This window comes from Ptychodera flava, chromosome 15, assembly GCF_041260155.1.
Source record: "Ptychodera flava strain L36383 chromosome 15, AS_Pfla_20210202, whole genome shotgun sequence".
NCBI lineage: Eukaryota > Metazoa > Hemichordata > Enteropneusta > Ptychoderidae > Ptychodera > Ptychodera flava.
Genome location: NC_091942.1, coordinates 32,514,514 through 32,533,856, shown reverse-complemented (window position 1 = coordinate 32,533,856; position 19,343 = coordinate 32,514,514). Strand labels below are relative to the sequence as shown.

General features: G+C 35.8%; 1 protein-coding gene across 2 annotated transcripts in view; it reads left to right on the top strand.

Moving 5' to 3' along the window:
• The first annotated feature begins 1,779 nt into the window (after nucleotides 1-1,779).
• LOC139151915 (DNA ligase 1-like) overlaps nucleotides 1,780-19,343 on the top strand; it is a 37,458-nt gene continuing 19,894 nt past the window's right edge. Inside the window, exons 1-19 of one of the 2 annotated variants that reach the window (XM_070724958.1) lie at nucleotides 1,780-1,975; nucleotides 2,053-2,121; nucleotides 5,816-5,984; nucleotides 7,005-7,143; nucleotides 7,538-7,866; nucleotides 8,487-8,757; nucleotides 9,702-9,891; nucleotides 10,117-10,218; nucleotides 10,410-10,639; nucleotides 11,339-11,403; nucleotides 11,797-11,898; nucleotides 12,334-12,410; nucleotides 12,814-12,905; nucleotides 13,601-13,700; nucleotides 14,773-14,974; nucleotides 15,521-15,799; nucleotides 16,178-16,322; nucleotides 16,608-16,690; nucleotides 16,814-16,966. In XM_070724958.1, coding sequence (XP_070581059.1) covers nucleotides 1,956-1,975; nucleotides 2,053-2,121; nucleotides 5,816-5,984; nucleotides 7,005-7,143; nucleotides 7,538-7,866; nucleotides 8,487-8,757; nucleotides 9,702-9,891; nucleotides 10,117-10,218; nucleotides 10,410-10,639; nucleotides 11,339-11,403; nucleotides 11,797-11,898; nucleotides 12,334-12,410; nucleotides 12,814-12,905; nucleotides 13,601-13,700; nucleotides 14,773-14,974; nucleotides 15,521-15,799; nucleotides 16,178-16,322; nucleotides 16,608-16,690; nucleotides 16,814-16,966 — 2,817 coding nt within the window. In that variant the 5' untranslated portion in view covers nucleotides 1,780-1,955. The remainder of the gene's footprint in view (nucleotides 1,976-2,052; nucleotides 2,122-5,815; nucleotides 5,985-7,004; nucleotides 7,144-7,537; nucleotides 7,867-8,486; nucleotides 8,758-9,701; nucleotides 9,892-10,116; nucleotides 10,219-10,409; nucleotides 10,640-11,338; nucleotides 11,404-11,796; nucleotides 11,899-12,333; nucleotides 12,411-12,813; nucleotides 12,906-13,600; nucleotides 13,701-14,772; nucleotides 14,975-15,520; nucleotides 15,800-16,177; nucleotides 16,323-16,607; nucleotides 16,691-16,813; nucleotides 16,967-19,343) is intronic. The other variant, XM_070724959.1, reaches the window with a different exon arrangement.

The window sequence follows — 19,343 nt, the reverse complement described above, 5'->3', positions numbered from 1 at the left end:
TTAAAGTGATTTGTAAAGGATTAAAAAGTATTCGCTGAAAGTTCAAAGGTCAACTGAGAAATTATATATTAAGTTGATATGGACAGGGGAAGTGTCACTGTTTTTCGCGTATGAAGATTGGGAGGGTCACTTATTTTCTTGCAAAAACTTTTGAAGGGTCATTATTTTTCAATTCATTTGGAAAAAACACCGACCCTCCCCGTGTAATTTCTGTCCAGTCCCGAACAATAACAACAATGTGCACAGAGCGTTGTTTTTGCGAGGTTAATATATTGTTTTCAAGAACAGAATGGTGTAACATATCATCTAAAGTTATAGCTGTTGTCATTCTAAACGATGTCTTGTTTGTAGTGAAGACGTCGACTAAATTTTACAAGGAGCCGTCGCTGCTGTTCAGAATTCTTTATTAGCTTGGCAGCACAAATGTATTTTTACGAAAAACGACTTCTAGGCATCGTAAAATGCGTGTTCCACTCGAGGTGACGCATTCCATGCGTGTTGCAACGCCACTTTCATGCGATAAAGCTAATGACGCAAAAACCAGACGTGGCGGTTGGACCGGGCTGACAAAATGAAGTTGCCTTTCGTTTTAAAATGCGTGTTCTACCCTGATAAGTGCTATCGCTATAATTTCACAAAGTCACGACACGGGTAGTCAGGCTGTTAAAAGACTCAAGTCGGCGCTTACCGCAATAAACAATGAATGAGACACTTTGGCGAAGTGAAGGCAGTGAAGGGTAGAACAGAGAATACGACGGTTCTTTTTTTACAGATGCCGAAGGACTCCCAACAGATATGGATTTCATTACAGTACAATCAGTCTTGTGGTATACCAAGGCTTAGTAAAAAAACTACATTTAAATAGTGTATCGCGAAAGTTTCAGAATCCCTGATAGTTAATTCAGATGCTTATCGAAATTTAGAATTTTTTTCTCGTAGACCAAACATTTCTATCGAATTGTCGATTTTGGAATAGGGCAATTTCTTAAAAAAAAGAGTTAAGGTAGAATGCACCTCGGGGACAGATATTCTGTTTCCTTAAACTTTTGCAATATTACCTTGGTCTACCACTTGTTGGAGCTGATTTGAAGCTAATGGAGTAAATCAACTTTTCACCGGCTTTAATACGTTTGTGAAAATCGGGAATTTTATTTTCTCCCATAGAGATAACACAGGAATGGCGTCCATTTTGAATTTCAAATGTCGGTAAATATTGGGTAATATGTTTCTCTTTTTATTTAATTTTAATGCACACACTACCTCAAGTCTACGGATTAGATCAATATCTTCTCAGTGTCTTTGAACGATGGGTAAATACGAGGCAATGAAACAAATTCACTGGGTAGATTCATCACAAGACTAAATATTGGTCTGCTACTGTGCGAGAATCGAGTCTAAGTACTTAGAAGGGGCGCCTAAAGAGAATATGTCCATCACATACCTCCTTTAATTTTATTTATTTTTGCAACATCAGATTTCATTTAAACATTTAGTATTAATTTTTGGGCGAAAACATTTTGAAATGTGTTGTTTGAAATTTTAGCGGCAATATTGGATTAGCTATAAGCTTGGTACTCTTGAAAAACTAAATGGTCGACCACCGTGATCGAGATGCATGCAACTGGTAATTTCCGCTTTTCGATAATCCAAGCTTGCTGGTGGTGCGGAAATTCACTTGAAACCCCACTGGAAGGGAAAATGTACTTTCCATTCTCTTGACACCTGTTTGGATTCAGCAGGAAATCCGTGTATGAGGCAAAGCGCCCTCAAGGTACTTTCACGCACACATACACGCACTCGGACACGCACACAGCTCCCACAAACTCCGCGTGTTGAACGCCCCGCGTTTGACCTGGAACCTTCAGTTGACCTCAAAAGGAGGATGACCTTTGAACCCTACTGGCGGGAAAGTTGATCACACGGGAAAACTACTACCAACCCGAGTTGAAATAAAGATGTCTCAGCGATCTATCGCGTAAGTAAAGATCGAAATTTGACTATTTTAAAGTCGATGAATTTACGTCATCTGACTGTATTTTTTATGTTTTATAGGTCGTTTTTTAGCCCCCTCAAGTCGAAGACGGACGGTTCTGTCGCAGCGAACGACGATGGGAAAACAAAGTAAGCTCTCATAAGCTTTTATCTTTTCTCAGTATTGATCGCCACTGTTCTGAGTTCGTAAAATATCACCGGGCGTTTCTGACCAAGAATGCCTCCATTTGAAGTGCAGTTTACTGTACGCCAAGAAAGGCAGTACGGTGTAAAACACATCTAGGATCCGCAATTCTTGACCCATACTTCTACTCCCATCGCTACTCCTACTCGTCTACTTCGCGCGACGCGACGTGACGAGACGGGGCCCAGACACTTCGCACCAAAACCACTTCGCCCCACACAACTTCGTCCCAAAACCATTTCGCACCAAAACCACCTCGTCCCAAGTATTACCTCGTCCAACGCCACTTCGCCCCAAGTACCACCTCGTGCTAAAACCACTTCACTAAAGTATAGTTCCGTCAACTGGTACTAAAACATCGATGCCACGATGTATCATAACGTTGTTTTTACCTGGAACTTGGCTACCACGAACCATTTATTGTTCAATGAAACCATACGGTATATTAGAAAAAAGAAACACGCAAACTACTAATGGTACATTTCATTTGCCGTGCGTGGCATTGCACGATCATATGCGATGTCATTTTCTCGAAATGTGTACAATTTCAAGATTTCAGTCCTAGGATGAAAGAAAGGTGATTGAAACTTCACAGGCAGTGGTTGGTTATTTTCAGCTTTTAACGGTTAGCGATAAATTGAGGATTGAAGTGGCAATGTTTTGGGGCGAAATGGTTTGGGGCGACGTGACTTTTGGGGCGAAGTGGTTTTGGTACGAGGTTGTTTTGGTGCGAAGTGGTTTTGGTGCGAAATGGTATGGGACGAGATGGTATGGTGCGAAGTGGTTTTGGTGCGAAGTGTCTGGGAACCGACGAGACTAGACCCTTGAGGGTCTATGACGAGACATCATCACATCACACACGTAGCCGCGCGAAGGACGAATATTACGGCACTTGTCGTATTATTATACATACAAAACTGACCGGTTCAGCCGTGCATACCCCGTACAGACCATAGGACAAATGTCACAAAGGAGAGTCGAAAGACAACCTCATGACTATGCATTTCGTTATTTGTTGAAAGTATCACCACCATGGCTTCTTTTTACCTCCATGGTTTGACTCCATCCTATTTTCTTCTGTGGTAAAAGTTTGACCCTCAACACAGGGAAATATGGGTGACAGAGTTGAAGCGGGGTTCACCAATGAACATTAGAATCAGAGCTATGAAACTAAAATTATGGAAGATCAATGTCAATCAACAAAACTTACTGGCAGCAATGGACTCTAAACATTTCAGGGCCTACTCAATAAAGTCATACCACACTCTCACACTATCGCAGTCCCTCCATGGAGGGTTCATGTGATGGAGGGAGGATGGTTAGATGGAAAATGTGTCCTGAAATGCACGGATAATGCTACTCATGCATCTGTGATTGATGGGGCTCTAAATAATTCTTTAGATGTGAATTGAACAGTTGGAGAACTTGTAGGAGATGGACTTGTCACTTTTATTTTTATTGATATATCATGTGAAATCTTAAACAGATAATGTGACACTAAATCTTAAGGAAGGGATGCCTTCCGGTTTGCTTCAAAATTGAAAGTATCTGTTCAAAAAATTATTATGTTTGCATTCCTTACATGTAAATTTTATTTTATCACTTTGTCACTTAGTTTTAGTGACAACCAAGCTTATTTACACATGTATTAATAATTTTGACAACAAAAATTTGAAATATAATCAATATCAAAACTTAGCCAATACTTGTAATGAACAAAATTTTGGCCTTAAATTCTAGAATCTCAGAGTCAAGTTCAAAGGCTGTATAGTATAATCATATTTTCATCCATGCTATGGTTTCTCATACATGTGTAAAAAGATGAAGTCTTTGCTATGTAGCACAATGAGAAAAGATTTTAGTGATCTCAACAAACAAACAAACAAACAACAGCCGCTGAAAAACATTGTCAGATACAATAGGAAACAGAGAAAACTGAAATTCTAACTCGAGTAGATGTGGTTTTGCTTCTGAGGTCAACAATTGTCACACAAAATGAACCAAATTTGATTTCAAGTCCATTAATGTTCCATGCAGCGTATTGATTTCCGTGAAAAGTACGTTCATTTTCTGATAACGAGTACATTGATGTGATCTTTGATTTTATTATGTTGGGTTTGAGTCCCAGCTAGTCGTCAGCTGTTTAGCTCCAAGCATTATTGTCCATTTGCAGGGGTTGTATCTTAGTGGGCACATAGAGAATGAATGACCTCCTGATGACCTTTGATGATACCACCTTCTGCTTCGGTTCAAGTCAGCTCAGTGCAGCGCACACTGTCCATTTGTAACAATCCCTGCTTTGCATAGAAATAAGTAGTTTATCAACGTGCACATCTTGCCAAAGCCAATAATGAGAATTCACATCAAATATTTGCTTTCATGTTTTCCCTGAGTTTTACAAATATCCTGGCAAAGTGCCTCAAAATTTGATATCAAGACAAAAACTATCATTTTAATAGCCAAACTCATGATTCACTGTTATTCACTGCTATGGCTTCAGGAACATTCTAAAGCAAATATTTCACAAATCTAACTTTTTAGGAAATATGGAAAGAGAAGATCTTTGTCAGGTCTGACTACCTTATCAAGAACTCTAGTATATTCACTTGTACTTTCCGCCCAGCTAATCCAAAACTGACATTACTGATGCTCCTTGTCACACTGAGGCAGGAAAGACGTGTGTGTATCTGATGTGTGATCCAAAATGCAAGAGAATATTCTAAGCCATACGGTTCTATATTTAAGTGGCTTCATTTTGTCAGTTCTGTTTTTGGCATTCTGTGAGTTGGAGCCTTTGCAATTTAACTGACTAACGGTACATTGCATTAGAAAAATACAAGAAAAATCGAAGAAAAGCAATTATTTCATTGAATCCTCCACCAAGATAGCTGATGTTGTAATTTTATGACATCGTTTCTTAGTTTAATCAATTTCAAAACAGATTTTAGATAAATTTTTCAAAATGTCTTGGTGCAGTTCTGAGTTGTTAATATCTCTGGATTTTGTTTACACACTACAGTTGTAAAACTCAAGTATAAAAGCTCTTCTATGCATTTTAAGATAGTTTTTTAAAAACTTGAGAAATTACCTGCATCAAATTTTTCTGAAAAAATTGTCATGGATGCATTGCATTGTCATACGCTGTACAGACGAGCAATGGAAATCCATATTTTTACATTATTGCAGAGTCAACTCATCTGATATCAAAAAAAGTAGTAATATCCAAAGGTAAACTCAATCAGTTTGATATTTAAAGCCCAGTGGGATTAACTGTATAAATTCTGAAATTTTTATGAAGTGTGGCAACTCATGATGGGATTTGTGAATTTTCCTTTAGCTGAAGTTCTGATAAATTTAAAATTGGGACTTTGTATCCAGGGAATTCTTTGTGTTTACTCAGTAGTATCAAGAGTGACACGCTATGATATGGAGCAGCTGAATGAATTGATTTGAAGATTATCTGCAGATGAACATGCTATAGACTACAGATAATATTTTTGCATTTCTTTACATGTTTTAATCCCCTCATTAATTATTTATGAATACCGTTACAGTTTTGTTTAACCCTGCCCTAAATCTCCCCAATTGTCAGCACAATTTTGAGTTCTGATTCTGTCCCTGTACTTTCATGACAAACAGAGAGAAGAAACCCCTCAAGTCCAAAAACACAAGTTCTCCAAATAAGGATGTAGACTCCCCTGTCAAGATACAACCACCACGGAAGAAAGCTAGGAGGATAATAGAGAGTGATGATGAAGAAGAAAATGATATTACCATAGAAACAAACACTCAAAAGGAAGAGGAAAAGGTGTGTGTGTTCTTGGTTTTATAAGCTGTAATAATTAAGCACAAGAATTCTTGTTTATTTGTGTGCTTATCCATTAGTTCATTCATTTGCAATCCTGAAGTTACTGACATGTAATTAGATAGAGTGAGTACAGATCAAGACTATATATATATATATATATATATATATATATATATATATATATATATATATATATATATATATATATTATATATATATAATATATATATATATTATATATATATATATATATATATATATATATATATATATATATATATATATACATAATAACACAATTTAATTCAAGTACAAAGTCATGAAATCTGTTATCCAAGTTTCATGCATCCTGCAATCCTCAGACAGAAGTGAAAGGATTCCTAGCTCGACACTTGTGTGTGTGTGTGTGTGTGTGTGTGTGTGTGTGTGTGTATCTACATGTCCTCTTTTGTGTGTCCTTAGTATTGTCTGTTTAATCATTAAAAATGGTTTAATGTTGTGTACAATGACACAAACACACATACAAAGATGTGTAAATATATACATGTATCTTATTGTATACAAATACAATATTATGTGCACAGATCCTCAGAATTCACTAGTTGACTGCCTTATCACATATGCGTAAGCCACAACAGAAATTGTATTTACATGAAGGCAGATTGTTTTACACTATTGTATGCAATTCCGACAAGATTCCTTGCATGTGATCGTCAAACGCTGAGGCAAACAAGACAGGTCTAACAATTGTAGAGAGATCTTGCCATATCTGATCACCTGCCGTGTGTGTTTCCATGACCCCCTGAGGTCTGCATAGAGTTGACTGTCTGCCAGTGTGAAATTCAACCCACAATTAACACAGATAGCTGTTGAGCATAAGATGAAATTTGAAAGCATTTGTTGAAAGCTTTAGGATCATCTTCCTTCATTTTCACAGTTTGATTCCATGATTGACCCGCACCTGGCAATGTGCAATTACATTTGTAACATTCGGACTGCACGTGGTTTCTTTTTCCGCAGGAGAGTACTGAAAAGATGGAGACAACTACAGCAAAAGAGGATACAAAGGAAACCGAAATGGATGATGTGAGGTCACCTGCACCTGTGAAGTATACCTATAGTACTAAATCACCTGGTAATGTACCACTGAGGAAAACAGGTATCTTTCTTTTTGAAATGTACATATAGTGCGGAATCACCTGCTTATAGTACAATTCAGAAAGTCAGATCAAATCTTTGACTGTATAATGATAATGAAATACTCAATGACTTTGTAATGTACATTCCAGGAAAATGGCAGGCAATGAAGTTTCAGAGAAATTTTAGTCTATGTCAAATTGGTGTTATAATTGGCAGCCTTGAGTGGCCTTGTAAAGTTATCTCATATCCAACCAATCTGCACATTTGTATAGCAGGTGTGAAAATTTGATATCCAATGAACCTGTTCTCTTCTGATAAACTGCAGATCAGTCGCTAATATCAGCTTGGTATCTTTCAAACATTGTGATTTTGAAGGTATTTAAGATAATTTTTCTTTAATTTTGTACGTACAGCCCGCAAGCACATGAGAAAACTGACAGATGAAGAGAGGAAACCGTACAGCAGCAGCGGTAGTGGTGAAAGTAGTTCACAGGAAGTACGTGAGAGCAAGAAAAAAGACGTCAAAAAGGAAGAAAATGACGTGAAAGGGAAAGACGCAGAAGAGAAAATGGATGTGAAAAAAGAAGAGAGTAAGTCAAAGAAAAAAGGTCAAGGGAAGAAGAGGAAAAGTGTTGATGATAATTCGGATGAGAAGATGGAGACTGATGTTGGAGAGCAGAAAGGATCTGACAGTAATGAGAAGATGGAAGTGGATGGGAAGGAAAAGGAGGAAAAGAAAGAGGTGAAATATTACAATCACAATAGTTTTTTTTTGTTTGTTTACAAGATTTTCTGGTCAATGTATGCCGCCTGAATATCATCATACAGATTCAATTGATTAATGAGGCATTGATATGCTGTAATTAATGCCGCTTCATATTGACTCTTCTTTTTAGCAGTTGTAACCCTAACCCCTACGCCCCCTACACAAAGCTTGGTATGATCCCTATGACATCATGATTGTAGTTTGGTCTCATTACAAGGACCAGGAAACAAGTGAAAGTATTCTCTGCAGTACCTCCTGAGGGCAGTTTACAGAGATGTCACAGGAAAATTGTAATTTTTGAAGTTAATGATAATCCATGTTATGTCAGCAATTTGATAATATTTTTGCCTATCAATCTTAGGATTTCACTGGTAAATTTTTCTTTGATTGATTAAAATATCGAATGGTTGTCAATTTTGAATTCTTCAATTTTAAGTTTGTTTTGAATGTTTTTCTGACCGTTGAAAAATTTGTATCACTGGTGCCTCTTTTTGGCCTAAAATGTTGAGAAGAAAAATTAAATGTGAATGATGGAGGTGTTAATATCCTGCTTTTTATTTTTGTTCTTGTGACTTATTTTAACCATTTATTTTCAGGCAAATGCAGAGAAACCTAAGAAAGGCAAATCTCCAAAGAGTGAAAAGAAAAAGAAATCATCTAAAAAAACAAAGAAGATAACAGAAAAAAATGAAGATCAAAAGGCAGAAGAAACTGAAGATATTGAAGGAAATGAGAGAGCGGAGAAAAAAGATGAACTTACAGAACAAAAGACGGAAAAAGAAAGTGAAGTTACAAAAAAGAAATCGAAAAAAGAAAGTGAAAATAACAAGGAAGAGAAATTGAAATCACCAATACACAGTTTCTTTGGTAAGAGTTGTGTGACATATTTCGTAAGATTAAAAGTTTAAAATCTGCTGTTTGTTTTTTCCAGAGTCTGTTTCTTGCCCCAAGACTGTGATCAGATGATGTAAATATATTACTCATATGTGTTATTAAGCTTATTTAACATGTTATCGATCCGACGCATCACAAATTATACAGTCTAGTGGCGTCTGTGTGAAATGCCCTCCGGTGATTCTCTTAGATTTCTGGTTTAGTTGAGGTACTTTTCAAATGTTATACACAGGGTATGTTGTAATCATGAATATTTATGTAAACAGAGATTCTGCAGAAATGTTCATTTGCTTGCGCCTTGGACGTGATGCAATACACTTTAAACTTTGTTTTTATGAACCAAATGCATTTTTTACATCTGTTGACCCAACATTTACATTTTGAGTATGCATCTATGCTGTTAATAATTAAATTATTGTTCAATGCTGTTGGTCAGGTCAGATTAGGTAAGGTAACAAACAATGGGCAATGCATGGTTCACATTATGTTAATTAAAATCCTATGGCAGCTATGGAAAGCCAAAACAATAAGCAGCTAAGCACATCAGAAATACATTTAATTCATGAAACCCAAGTATCATACCACACTGATTAATATCCAAATCAGAACCTGTAAACTTGTTTCATTTTCCAGTAAAGCTGTTCTATGAAAAAGTCCAAATCTGCAAATATTTGTATGAAACTTTAGTGATCAGCTGCTTTCCTCTGTATACATGTACATTTTTTAAAAATATTAACACGTAATGTGAAGCTTTTTCTCTAAGTATTATCTAACTGGAGTGAATATTCACAAATAACCGTAAAAATTTTATTTTGCAAATGAAGCAGTATCTTTAAAACATTGTTGAGAACACTTCCAACTGAAGCGATGGTGCAAGTATTTATGTTTGGATTGTGAACGTCTCCATTTTCTTGAAGCTCCGAGGAAAACTAAGAAATCTGAAGAGACTCCAGAGAAAGAAAAGTCCAAGAAGCTTGATGTCAAGGTTGAAGATTCTGCCAAGGAAGAAGACTCTGACAAGAAAAATGATTCCAAAAAAGAAGAAAAACCCACTGAAGACATCAAAAAGACGGAAGAAAGCAAGAAAGAAGGAAAATCAGTCAAAAAGTCAGTATCTTTTTTATCAATATTTTTTTCAGTTTATATATTGATAGTAATTGAAATCAGTACAACAGATTGTTAATCAGATAAACCAAAAAAGGTACTTATCTCTGAAACACTGCATTTTGTACATCACTCGTGAACAACAGTCTCTCACAACATTGTACACATAGTGTTATCTCTACAGTTATAATAACTTGTGTTTGACGTGTTTTGTTTCATACTTGTCAGCTTTTTTGGTATGCAAAAGCCTTCCAGCAAAGATGGAGATTACAAACCAGCAAAATCCAACTATCATCCAATAGATGATGCATGTTGGAAACACGGAGAAAAGTAAGTACCTTGAGTTTGTCTTATTTCATGATGAATTTGATTGTTTTCTTCATTTTATAATCCACTTTGAAGAAACTTCAAAATATGCTGAAAAAGTAAACCATCGGCTTCCATTTTCAGACGGAAACAAAAATGCGGAAATTCAATGAAATGTGATGTTTTTGTTCCATTACCAATACTTTTTTTCACAGAGTACCGTATCTGGCTGTTGCACGGACGTTTGAAGCCATTGAGGAGATCACAGCACGACTGAAAATAGTCAACATCCTTAGTAATTTCTTCCGGTCCGTAATTGTCCTGTCTCCAGACGATCTATTATGTTGTCTCTATCTGTGTCTGAACAAATTAGCTCCAGCATACGAAGGACTGGAGCTTGGCATTGGTGAGACTCTACTGATGAAAACTATCGCCCAGGCAACAGGTAATGTCGATGAAAATCTCAATTCTCTTAAAAATAGCATTCTTCATAGAATTTTCTTGGAGAAACAGATATAGGAAATTTTTATATTATTTCCCCCAGAATTTTATGACCGGACTGGTATATATACATGCACCATTGGCTTAGATACAAAAACTAAATACTGTATTAAATAAATATACTCAATGAATCGTGTAATGAAACATCAAGAATGCAGAGGTGATTAACCCCCTTGAGTACCATAATGTAGTAAAATTACTGTTCCAAACATCCTGTGAACATACACAGGATCTGACACTCAAGGTTTACAGTAATTCATTATGGCGCTGGAACTTTCCGGTAGTCGAGGGGCTAATCTCAGGCAACACTGAGGAAAATGTCCATTTGGAAGTACTTGCAGCTTATTTAGAATCTGTTTTTGCAAAAGAAATTCACTGTTGCTAGCCAGGATCACATTATTTACTTTTTTAAATGTTGTGAATGTATGACAGATTTGAAAAAATATAACAAAAAAATAGCAATAAAATTTACTATTTTACGCTACTCCTGTATTGCATGCAAATATAGACAAGGTAGCAATTCAAAAAGATAATTCAATGTCAAAATTTATTACAGGACGTAGTCTTGTAAGATAATGCAGCGTCAAAATTTATTTCAGGACGTAGTCTTGAAAAGATAATTCAATGTCAAAATTTATTACAGGACGTAGTCTTGAAAAGATCAAAGCGGACACGGCTGAGAAAGGCGACATTGGACTTGTAGCTGAGGTCAGTACCAGATAATATGACAGAATGAGTCAATTCAATCAGATAAAATCCTCTCTTTAGTTATTTTCAAACCTTCACAAAATGTCCTCCTATAGCACACAATAATTTTAGGTTCTCAATCGAATACAAGTGCCAGAATGGCATGTTGGGTTCTATTTAATGCACAGTTCCTGTTGGAAGTTTTGTATCAGTACCATCTACCGGTATCTATTTACCAATGTTTACGTGTCAGGAGATTTCTAGAAAACTCCAAGTAATGCACCATACTACTTCATGCCAATAAACCTGATGGTCCTGAACAATTGAATATGATTAAAATTCTCCCTTCACCATCAAAATCTTTCAGGACTCCAAATAGTGTTTATCGTTTTTGAATTCTGATTTGTCCTGCAGACAAGTCGCAGTAACCAAAGAACGATGTTTGCACCTCCAAAGCTTACAGCATCTGGTGTCTTTGCAAAATTAAAAGAAATTGCAAATATGACAGGAAATGCAGTAAGTATACAACAGATTTTTTAAAGCAAAGATGATTCTAACTTGGTCTTGAACTGCATGCAGTGTTAGTGTTGTATCATAGATTTACAACTGTTCAGCATTTTCTATATTTTCAATCTCATTTGTATAAAAATTGACCATAAAAATAATGTCAATCATGATCTTTAAAAAGGAAAAGTTAATATGTGAATATCCTTAAAGATGTTTACTTGCAAATTTGGTTCAATATCAAGATTAGAAAAATAATGAAAATTTATGGAGTAATATCTGATTCAGCTAGTTTCGTTCAAGTCCACAGATACCTCAAAAATTCTTTAAAGTGATATCTGTTGATTTCTCTGAATGAGATACCATAATTTATCTAAGTATGCTTATCAAGGTAAGTCCTGTATGTTTAGATATGTAAAAAATTCCACTGTTCTTTCTTTTGTGCAGTCAATGTCTAGAAAGATTGAGAAGATCAAAGGAATGTTTGTAGCTTGCCGACAATCAGAGGCAAGGTATTTGATCAGGTATGTTAGCTTTAGAATCTAAGCTTTCAATTGTGAAGCTTCTATGTACAGCGCCCTCAAAGTTGATGCTGACAACTGCAGAGTTTGTGTTCGTGCATCGTTGTGTTGTTGAACTAGAAAAGGTGTACTTCAAAAAAACAGCTGGTTCTAAACCATAAGTGACTTTCTCTGCTACCAGACTAAGCTGAACATTTTAGGCAATTTTTTGTTCATGCCATTATACTTTTTCTAAGTGACTATTTTGAAAATATAGCATTTTGAATCTGACATGATAGAAACTTTTGTAGGTATGTGCCTTTGTCTGTTTTGAAGTCTAAACTTCAAGATATGTAGAACAGCAATTTTTAACTCTGAAAATTTTCTTTATTTGTGTTTGTTATTGACCCACCATTTATTTTTTCAGGTCATTGACCGGTAAATTACGCATTGGTTTAGCAGAACAATCAGTCCTTGCAGCTTTAGGCAGTGCTGTTGCACTCACACCACCACTGCAATGTAAGTTGTTCCTGAATTGACATCTTGGTTAATTCCATATCCTGGTCAAATCTTTATTTGTCACTCTTTGTCAAAGTCACCTCTCCACCCTGGCCATAGACTTTCAACAAATTGAGAGAAACAGATCTTTTGTTTCCTTTCGGTGTTTTCTTTCAAATAATCAGTGAAGAGCTAGGAAGTACGTGGTAATGAATATTGAACTGTAATGGTAACTGCTTTGGTCAAATGTGAGGTCAGGTCAACCCTTTGGGCGCCAGTCAATTTTTGCTGCCTTTATTAAATGTAACCCAGACAATTTTTTTCAGATTTTTCAACAATTTTGATCAAAAAGTGTAACCAAAGAAATTTAATGTCCATTTGGTCACAAATTGCAAAAAAATTAGAAAAAATTCATGAAAAATTGGCAAAATTTTGCACAAAATTTTAGCAGGAAAATTTACAGCACTCAAAGGTTAACTCAAATTTTGGTATTCATTCTTGATATCAAAAATCAAAGATACTTTCTGTGATTGATTTTGTGCTTTTCTGTTCAACCTCCTCAACACCAAAGTTAGGAAAACATTTGTTTTCTACAACAAAGAAGGATCTGTATACAGAGAAATTAGGGTTACTGGTATGTTCACATGAAAATGACATGTGTTCAAGATGAGTCACATCTTAATGTAAAGAACATAATTGCTATATTTTCCCGGCAGCGTACCCACCGGAAGTCATCGATGCTGGAAAGGGAATGGCAGCAGATGCATTGAAGAAGAAAGTTGAGGATGCTGCTCTGATCATCAAGACAACATACTGGTAAGTTCGTGAAGTTGTAAAATCTTTCCCAAAGTGACAATGTCTCAGGTGTAAAATTATTCAGATTGGTCAATATAACTGCCATTTTGATGGTTCTCTGAAATATTAAACACTACTTCTGAAATTATTTCATTAATTTCAATTTGATGTCAATAATAAAATCTGAACCCTGTCATTACAAGACTATCTTCATATAACATTACTACATACAGGGAAAAAGGATGGCCTCGTGAAAACATTTTTCTAAATAGCTCAAAGTTTCTTAAGTTTGTATGGTCCTGGAAAGTCTGTGACTTTTAATGCCTCCTGGAAATTCTTAAAAAAGTCCTGGAAAATAAAATTTAATCCTAAATACTTGATAATTGATAAGCCACACATGATTTTACAAATATCACGAAATGATCAGACATGATATCATCAAAATGATATATAAAGATGATCTATCTTGAAATGATACCTGGAAAATGGTCACTTGGAGCTAAAAAGTCCATGCAATCGCTGAGGTGAAACAACTCTTTTCATGGAGGTTGAATAGATAAAAGAAAATTATATTACAGCACCAACTTGAAAACACAAAAAACACAGAAGTACAAATAGCAAAAAAACTATGAAGAGGCATCAAACAAGTAAATAGAATACAGAAAGTTATTACAAGATTTCTTAAAACTAGTCAGTGACTCGGAGTCCCTGATTGATTTGGGGAGATTGTTATATTCATCCATACCCGCAACAGACAAGGTGTTTTGATAAAGAAGTGTACGTGCTTTGGGGTCTTTAAGGAGTTTCTGATTGGAAGAACGAAGTGATCTTGAAGGGATATAATAATTGAACATACTGGTTATGTAGTCAGGGGTTAGATTGTGAGTTGCTCTGTAGATTTGGGCCATACGGTTAAAACAGACCATGGTTTTCCTGTCATAGAAGTTTATCTTGTGGTTATTTTCTGTTATTTTTGTTCGTCTCCGGTATAATCTGCTGTCAAAGGTACATCTGTAGAAAAGGTATGCATACACAATAAAGTTTAAGTGTAAAACATTTCAGAATAATCTCAACTTTATACCTTCTATTTCAGTGAAATGCCAAACTATAACAAAATTGTGCCAACTTTGCTGAAAGAGGGTCTTGAAGAATTGCCAAAACACTGCAAGCTGACACCAGGAATACCGTTGAAACCAATGTTGGCACATCCAACCAAAGGAGTCAGCGAAGTTCTCAGCAGATTTGAAAATGCAGCATTTACTTGTGAATATAAATATGATGGAGAAAGAGCTCAGGTATGATCAGTGTGTTTTCGAATTATTTACAGCCAGTTTCATGTTGTTGATGTGCATTTGCTAATATTTGGGTTTTTTGTCATATTCTCTTTGAGGTTTTGAAAAAAATTACCCCTAATGCTTCTATTTAGAAAAGAATGGAAGTGTGATAGTTTGCAAGTATGAACTAGCTGATTCTATAAAATAACTTATTTATTATATTTATATATATATATATATATATATATATATATATATATATATATATATATATATATATATATATATATATATATATATATATATATTTATATATAAGCATATCATATTATCACATTGTATAGAAAAAATATTTTGCATTGAATTAATCTGTGTTGCAATTCGGTCATGTAGAAGCTGTTATATATAGCTGACAGATTTCACAACTTGTATACTCTATGCCTCCTCAGAAAGATTTTCAGAATGCTGTTTCGGTATATGGAATATAAACTATGGCATAATATGGCAGTTGAGATAAATATTTGATTTCACAAATTAATATGTTCCAATTTTCCGCACTCTTCTCAGATTCATGTCCTTGAAAGTGGCAAAATTCACATCTACAGTCGAAACCAAGAGGACAACACCAGCAAGTATCCGGATATCATTGCCAGGATGCCCAATGTTCTCATGGAAGACGTCAAGAGTTGCATCATAGACACGGAAGCCGTGGCTTGGGACAAGGAAGACAAACAGATCCTGCCATTCCAGGTTCTGAGCACACGGAAAAGGAAAGATGCCGATGCCTCACAGATCAAAGTACAAGTCTGTCTCTACGCATTTGATCTGCTTTACTTAAATGGACAGGTAGGTTGAAATGTGTTTTCTTTACATCACTGTCAATGAAAATATTATGAACAAACACCATTGTCGGGGCTAGAGAAGTATCCATAAGAATTGTCTCTTGTTGCACAGTTGTTCTCAGCATATAACACTATTACCATCCCGCTCACCCCCCACTTCCACATCCCCCCACACCCTCTGCAAAGGTTCAGTTACTTCAAACAATAAGATCGAACCAAAATCTTATAGTAAAAGTGTTTTTAGGGTTAGTTTTGAAGACAGACAAATATCAGTTGTTTATTTTTTAATGTCATCCCATTTTAGAGGGAAAATCTGGAGCTCTTATACTGTCAACAACGATAACACCAGAAATCTTTTTTCCTGTTTTTCAATGTTGACCAGCCATTAGTTCGAGAACCATTCAGGAAGCGACGGGAGTTGTTAAGGTCGTCGTTCAAAGAAGTCGAGGGTGAATTTGTATTTGCAGAGTCTATGATATCTTCCAACACTGAAGATATCGCAGAATTTTTAGATGAATCTATCAAAGGTAAGCTGAGTCAACGTGCATTTTTTGTTTGCATCTCCAAAATTTTAATTTCAAAAAAAATGAAATGCTCTAAAAATTTAAAACCAGTTACAGGTTATTACAGTAGTTTTGTCAGAGGCAAGACTGCCTACAAGCAATGGTATCACTTGCAAGTGAATGTAGTAACATCATTCTGAAAAAAGCAATGACATAAATGAAAATTTTAAGTGATTACAAGAGAGAGATCAGTTTTCAGACAGGGGAACGATGGTGCATTTTTTGCATGTTTCTTTGTTTCATTGGCAGGTAATTGTGAGGGTCTTATGGTGAAGACCTTGGATAAAGACGCTACCTATGAAATTGCAAAACGATCACATAATTGGTTGAAGGTAATTACTATTCTCATATCCTTCAAAGTTACACCATGCTAATTTCAAAATTTTCTTTGAAATGGTTTGAAATTTGATCACAAGTCACTATTCTAATTATCTCATGTAATTACTTCTTTGCAGCTGAAGAAAGATTACCTAGAGGGTGTTGGAGACACGCTGGATGTTGTTGTTATCGGTGGTTACCACGGTAGAGGTAAACGAACCGGTAACTATGGTGGATTCCTATTGGCTATTTATGATGAAGAAACTGAAGAGTTCCAGACTATATGTAAAGTAAGAATTCTATGGAAATACTCCAAAATAGCTTGTTAGACATTGTGTCAGCTACAATTACACTCGCTTTATATTTCAGACGTTCATCACGTCTGGTGATCGTCGTACATGTCAGTTTTTCTTAAAAGGTCATTCAATCTGTTGAGATACAGGACAAATACATGACAGTGGGGAGATGAATGAGTGAAGTGCAGCTGGCACGGTCAATTACATTATTTCTCAAAATCTGAGCTGTACCGTGTTTGAAGTACTGTACAGTAGTTGTTAGTGTTACCACTGCAGACTGCAGTCCCCATGTGAAGAAAAATGTCTTTAAAGGGCCAATGACATGGTCTTTTCTCCTGGATTCCTTTGTACATGTAGTGGAATAACTTCACAAGAGATATTCACAGTGGCATTTTGACCGATATGTTTGCGTGTCCAGAAAAATCCGCTATTTATGGATGACGTACTTCAGACCGGTCGTTTTTTCTGCCAGGCCTAGCACCAGGTATGACACTGCTAGTGGTAGTGGACAGCTCAACAGGAGATAATGGACCCTATTCATACTCAAAGTAAGAATGGTGGACTATAAAAATACTGGAATGGTTCTCGTCAAAATGAGCTCACAAAGTTGTACGGACGGAGAACCTGTCTCATTGTCACTATCAGGGGAGTCGTGAAATACTTTGTTAAATACATACTTGACCATCGTGCTATTGTCAGAAATGTGAGAAAAGTCGACTGGCAAACTTTTAAGAACTGTCAATTTCACACTTATATTCATCAATTATCCTACAAATGCGCGCAATAAATGACTGGAAATGAACACATTGCATTCTGGGGGCCACTGGAAACAATCCTAATGTTTCTATGTAGGACCATTTCATGGGCCTTCAATTATACAACAAAAGATTGCTATGGTTTAAGATACAAATTTTGTTCCAACCAGAATATGTACACATAATTACAAATACACATTTATGTGTATACTGCTGCAGTAGTGATCATACTGGTATATGCCATGGCTGTGTCAATTAGCCTAATGTCAGCAAATATTGCCTGATCATTTTCTTTGTGTACCGATGAAAAAAACCATCCATTATGCAGGGAAAATAGTGTTTAATTACCCTTTGCTTCGCTCCCCAGGAACAAAGCATTTCCCACGTAAAAAATATATTTCCTTGGAAGACATTTGTATCCAAAAGTCTTATCATTCCTGTGTTATGGGACGATAAATGAAACTCCATGTTTCTATGGTGATGAGAAACCTTAAGGATAACTTTCTGTCAGGTAAAGACTTCTTGCACTGCAATTGCGCGTGGAATGAAATACCACGATGTCATTAGAGTGAGGACGTTGACATCACTCAATCCAAGGAGAAGGGAGCCCTCTAGAGTCAAAAAGCTCACATACTTCTATTTTAAACAACAAAAATTAAATGTCAAAAGATAAAAATGGTTTGTCCATGAGGCTGCTTAAAAGATAATCCTTCATTTTGTATTGGATAAAATAATCTGTAAATCATATCAGGAAATTAACAAATAAATTGCTGCTTTTTTCTGAACAAAAACAGGCAAGAAATGGGATGTTATAAATCATATAAAACAAAGCCTGAAGTCAAAATCCAGGTCTCGGGATTTCAAGGAAAGTTAATGATACTTGCCATCTTGCCAGATGCTGTTTGCATCATTCACTTATGAAATATCATGGATGAGATATCGCCATAGTAACAGGATCACCTTTGGCTGTATTACCATGACTTAATTTACAGAGAATGGTTTTTAATACGTCATTTGATAGATGCTAAGAGAATTTGTACTGAGGTCACTTTGACTGGAAATAAACAACGGTGATACATGGGAGACTGAAGGAGATTGATTGCTAATTAGATTGAAAAAAAAATATCTCCATGAAGACATTTCAGGAGGAAGCGGGGTGAAATGAGCAAAAGGGAGCAGCTGACGCCAATTATGACCTCCTAGAGAATCATAGATATGTTACTTTGATCATTACGGGTTTCATTCTGCTGCGTTATTTTCCCCATTTTATCATCAATAGCCAGTGTCTTCCCAACACAGCAAATGTCAGCCAAGTCAAATGTACCTGGTTTCCATGACTTTCACGATCAGAAATCACGAACCATCATTCCAAAATTAACTGCCAAACTACGAAAATAATTCTAAACAACAAATAAAACATGTAAATTGTACTTTTAATTTTTTTCTTGTTGACGTCAAATTAAAAGTTTGAATATGGTTTGGAATGATTTTTTTTTTCCATCCTGTGTTTCTGAAAAAAACAACTTTGCTGAGAAATCATGCTGATGCTGATATAGTTCATGAAACTTGCTGTCCATCACATACACCAGAGAAAGCTTGTAATAATATTTTACCAT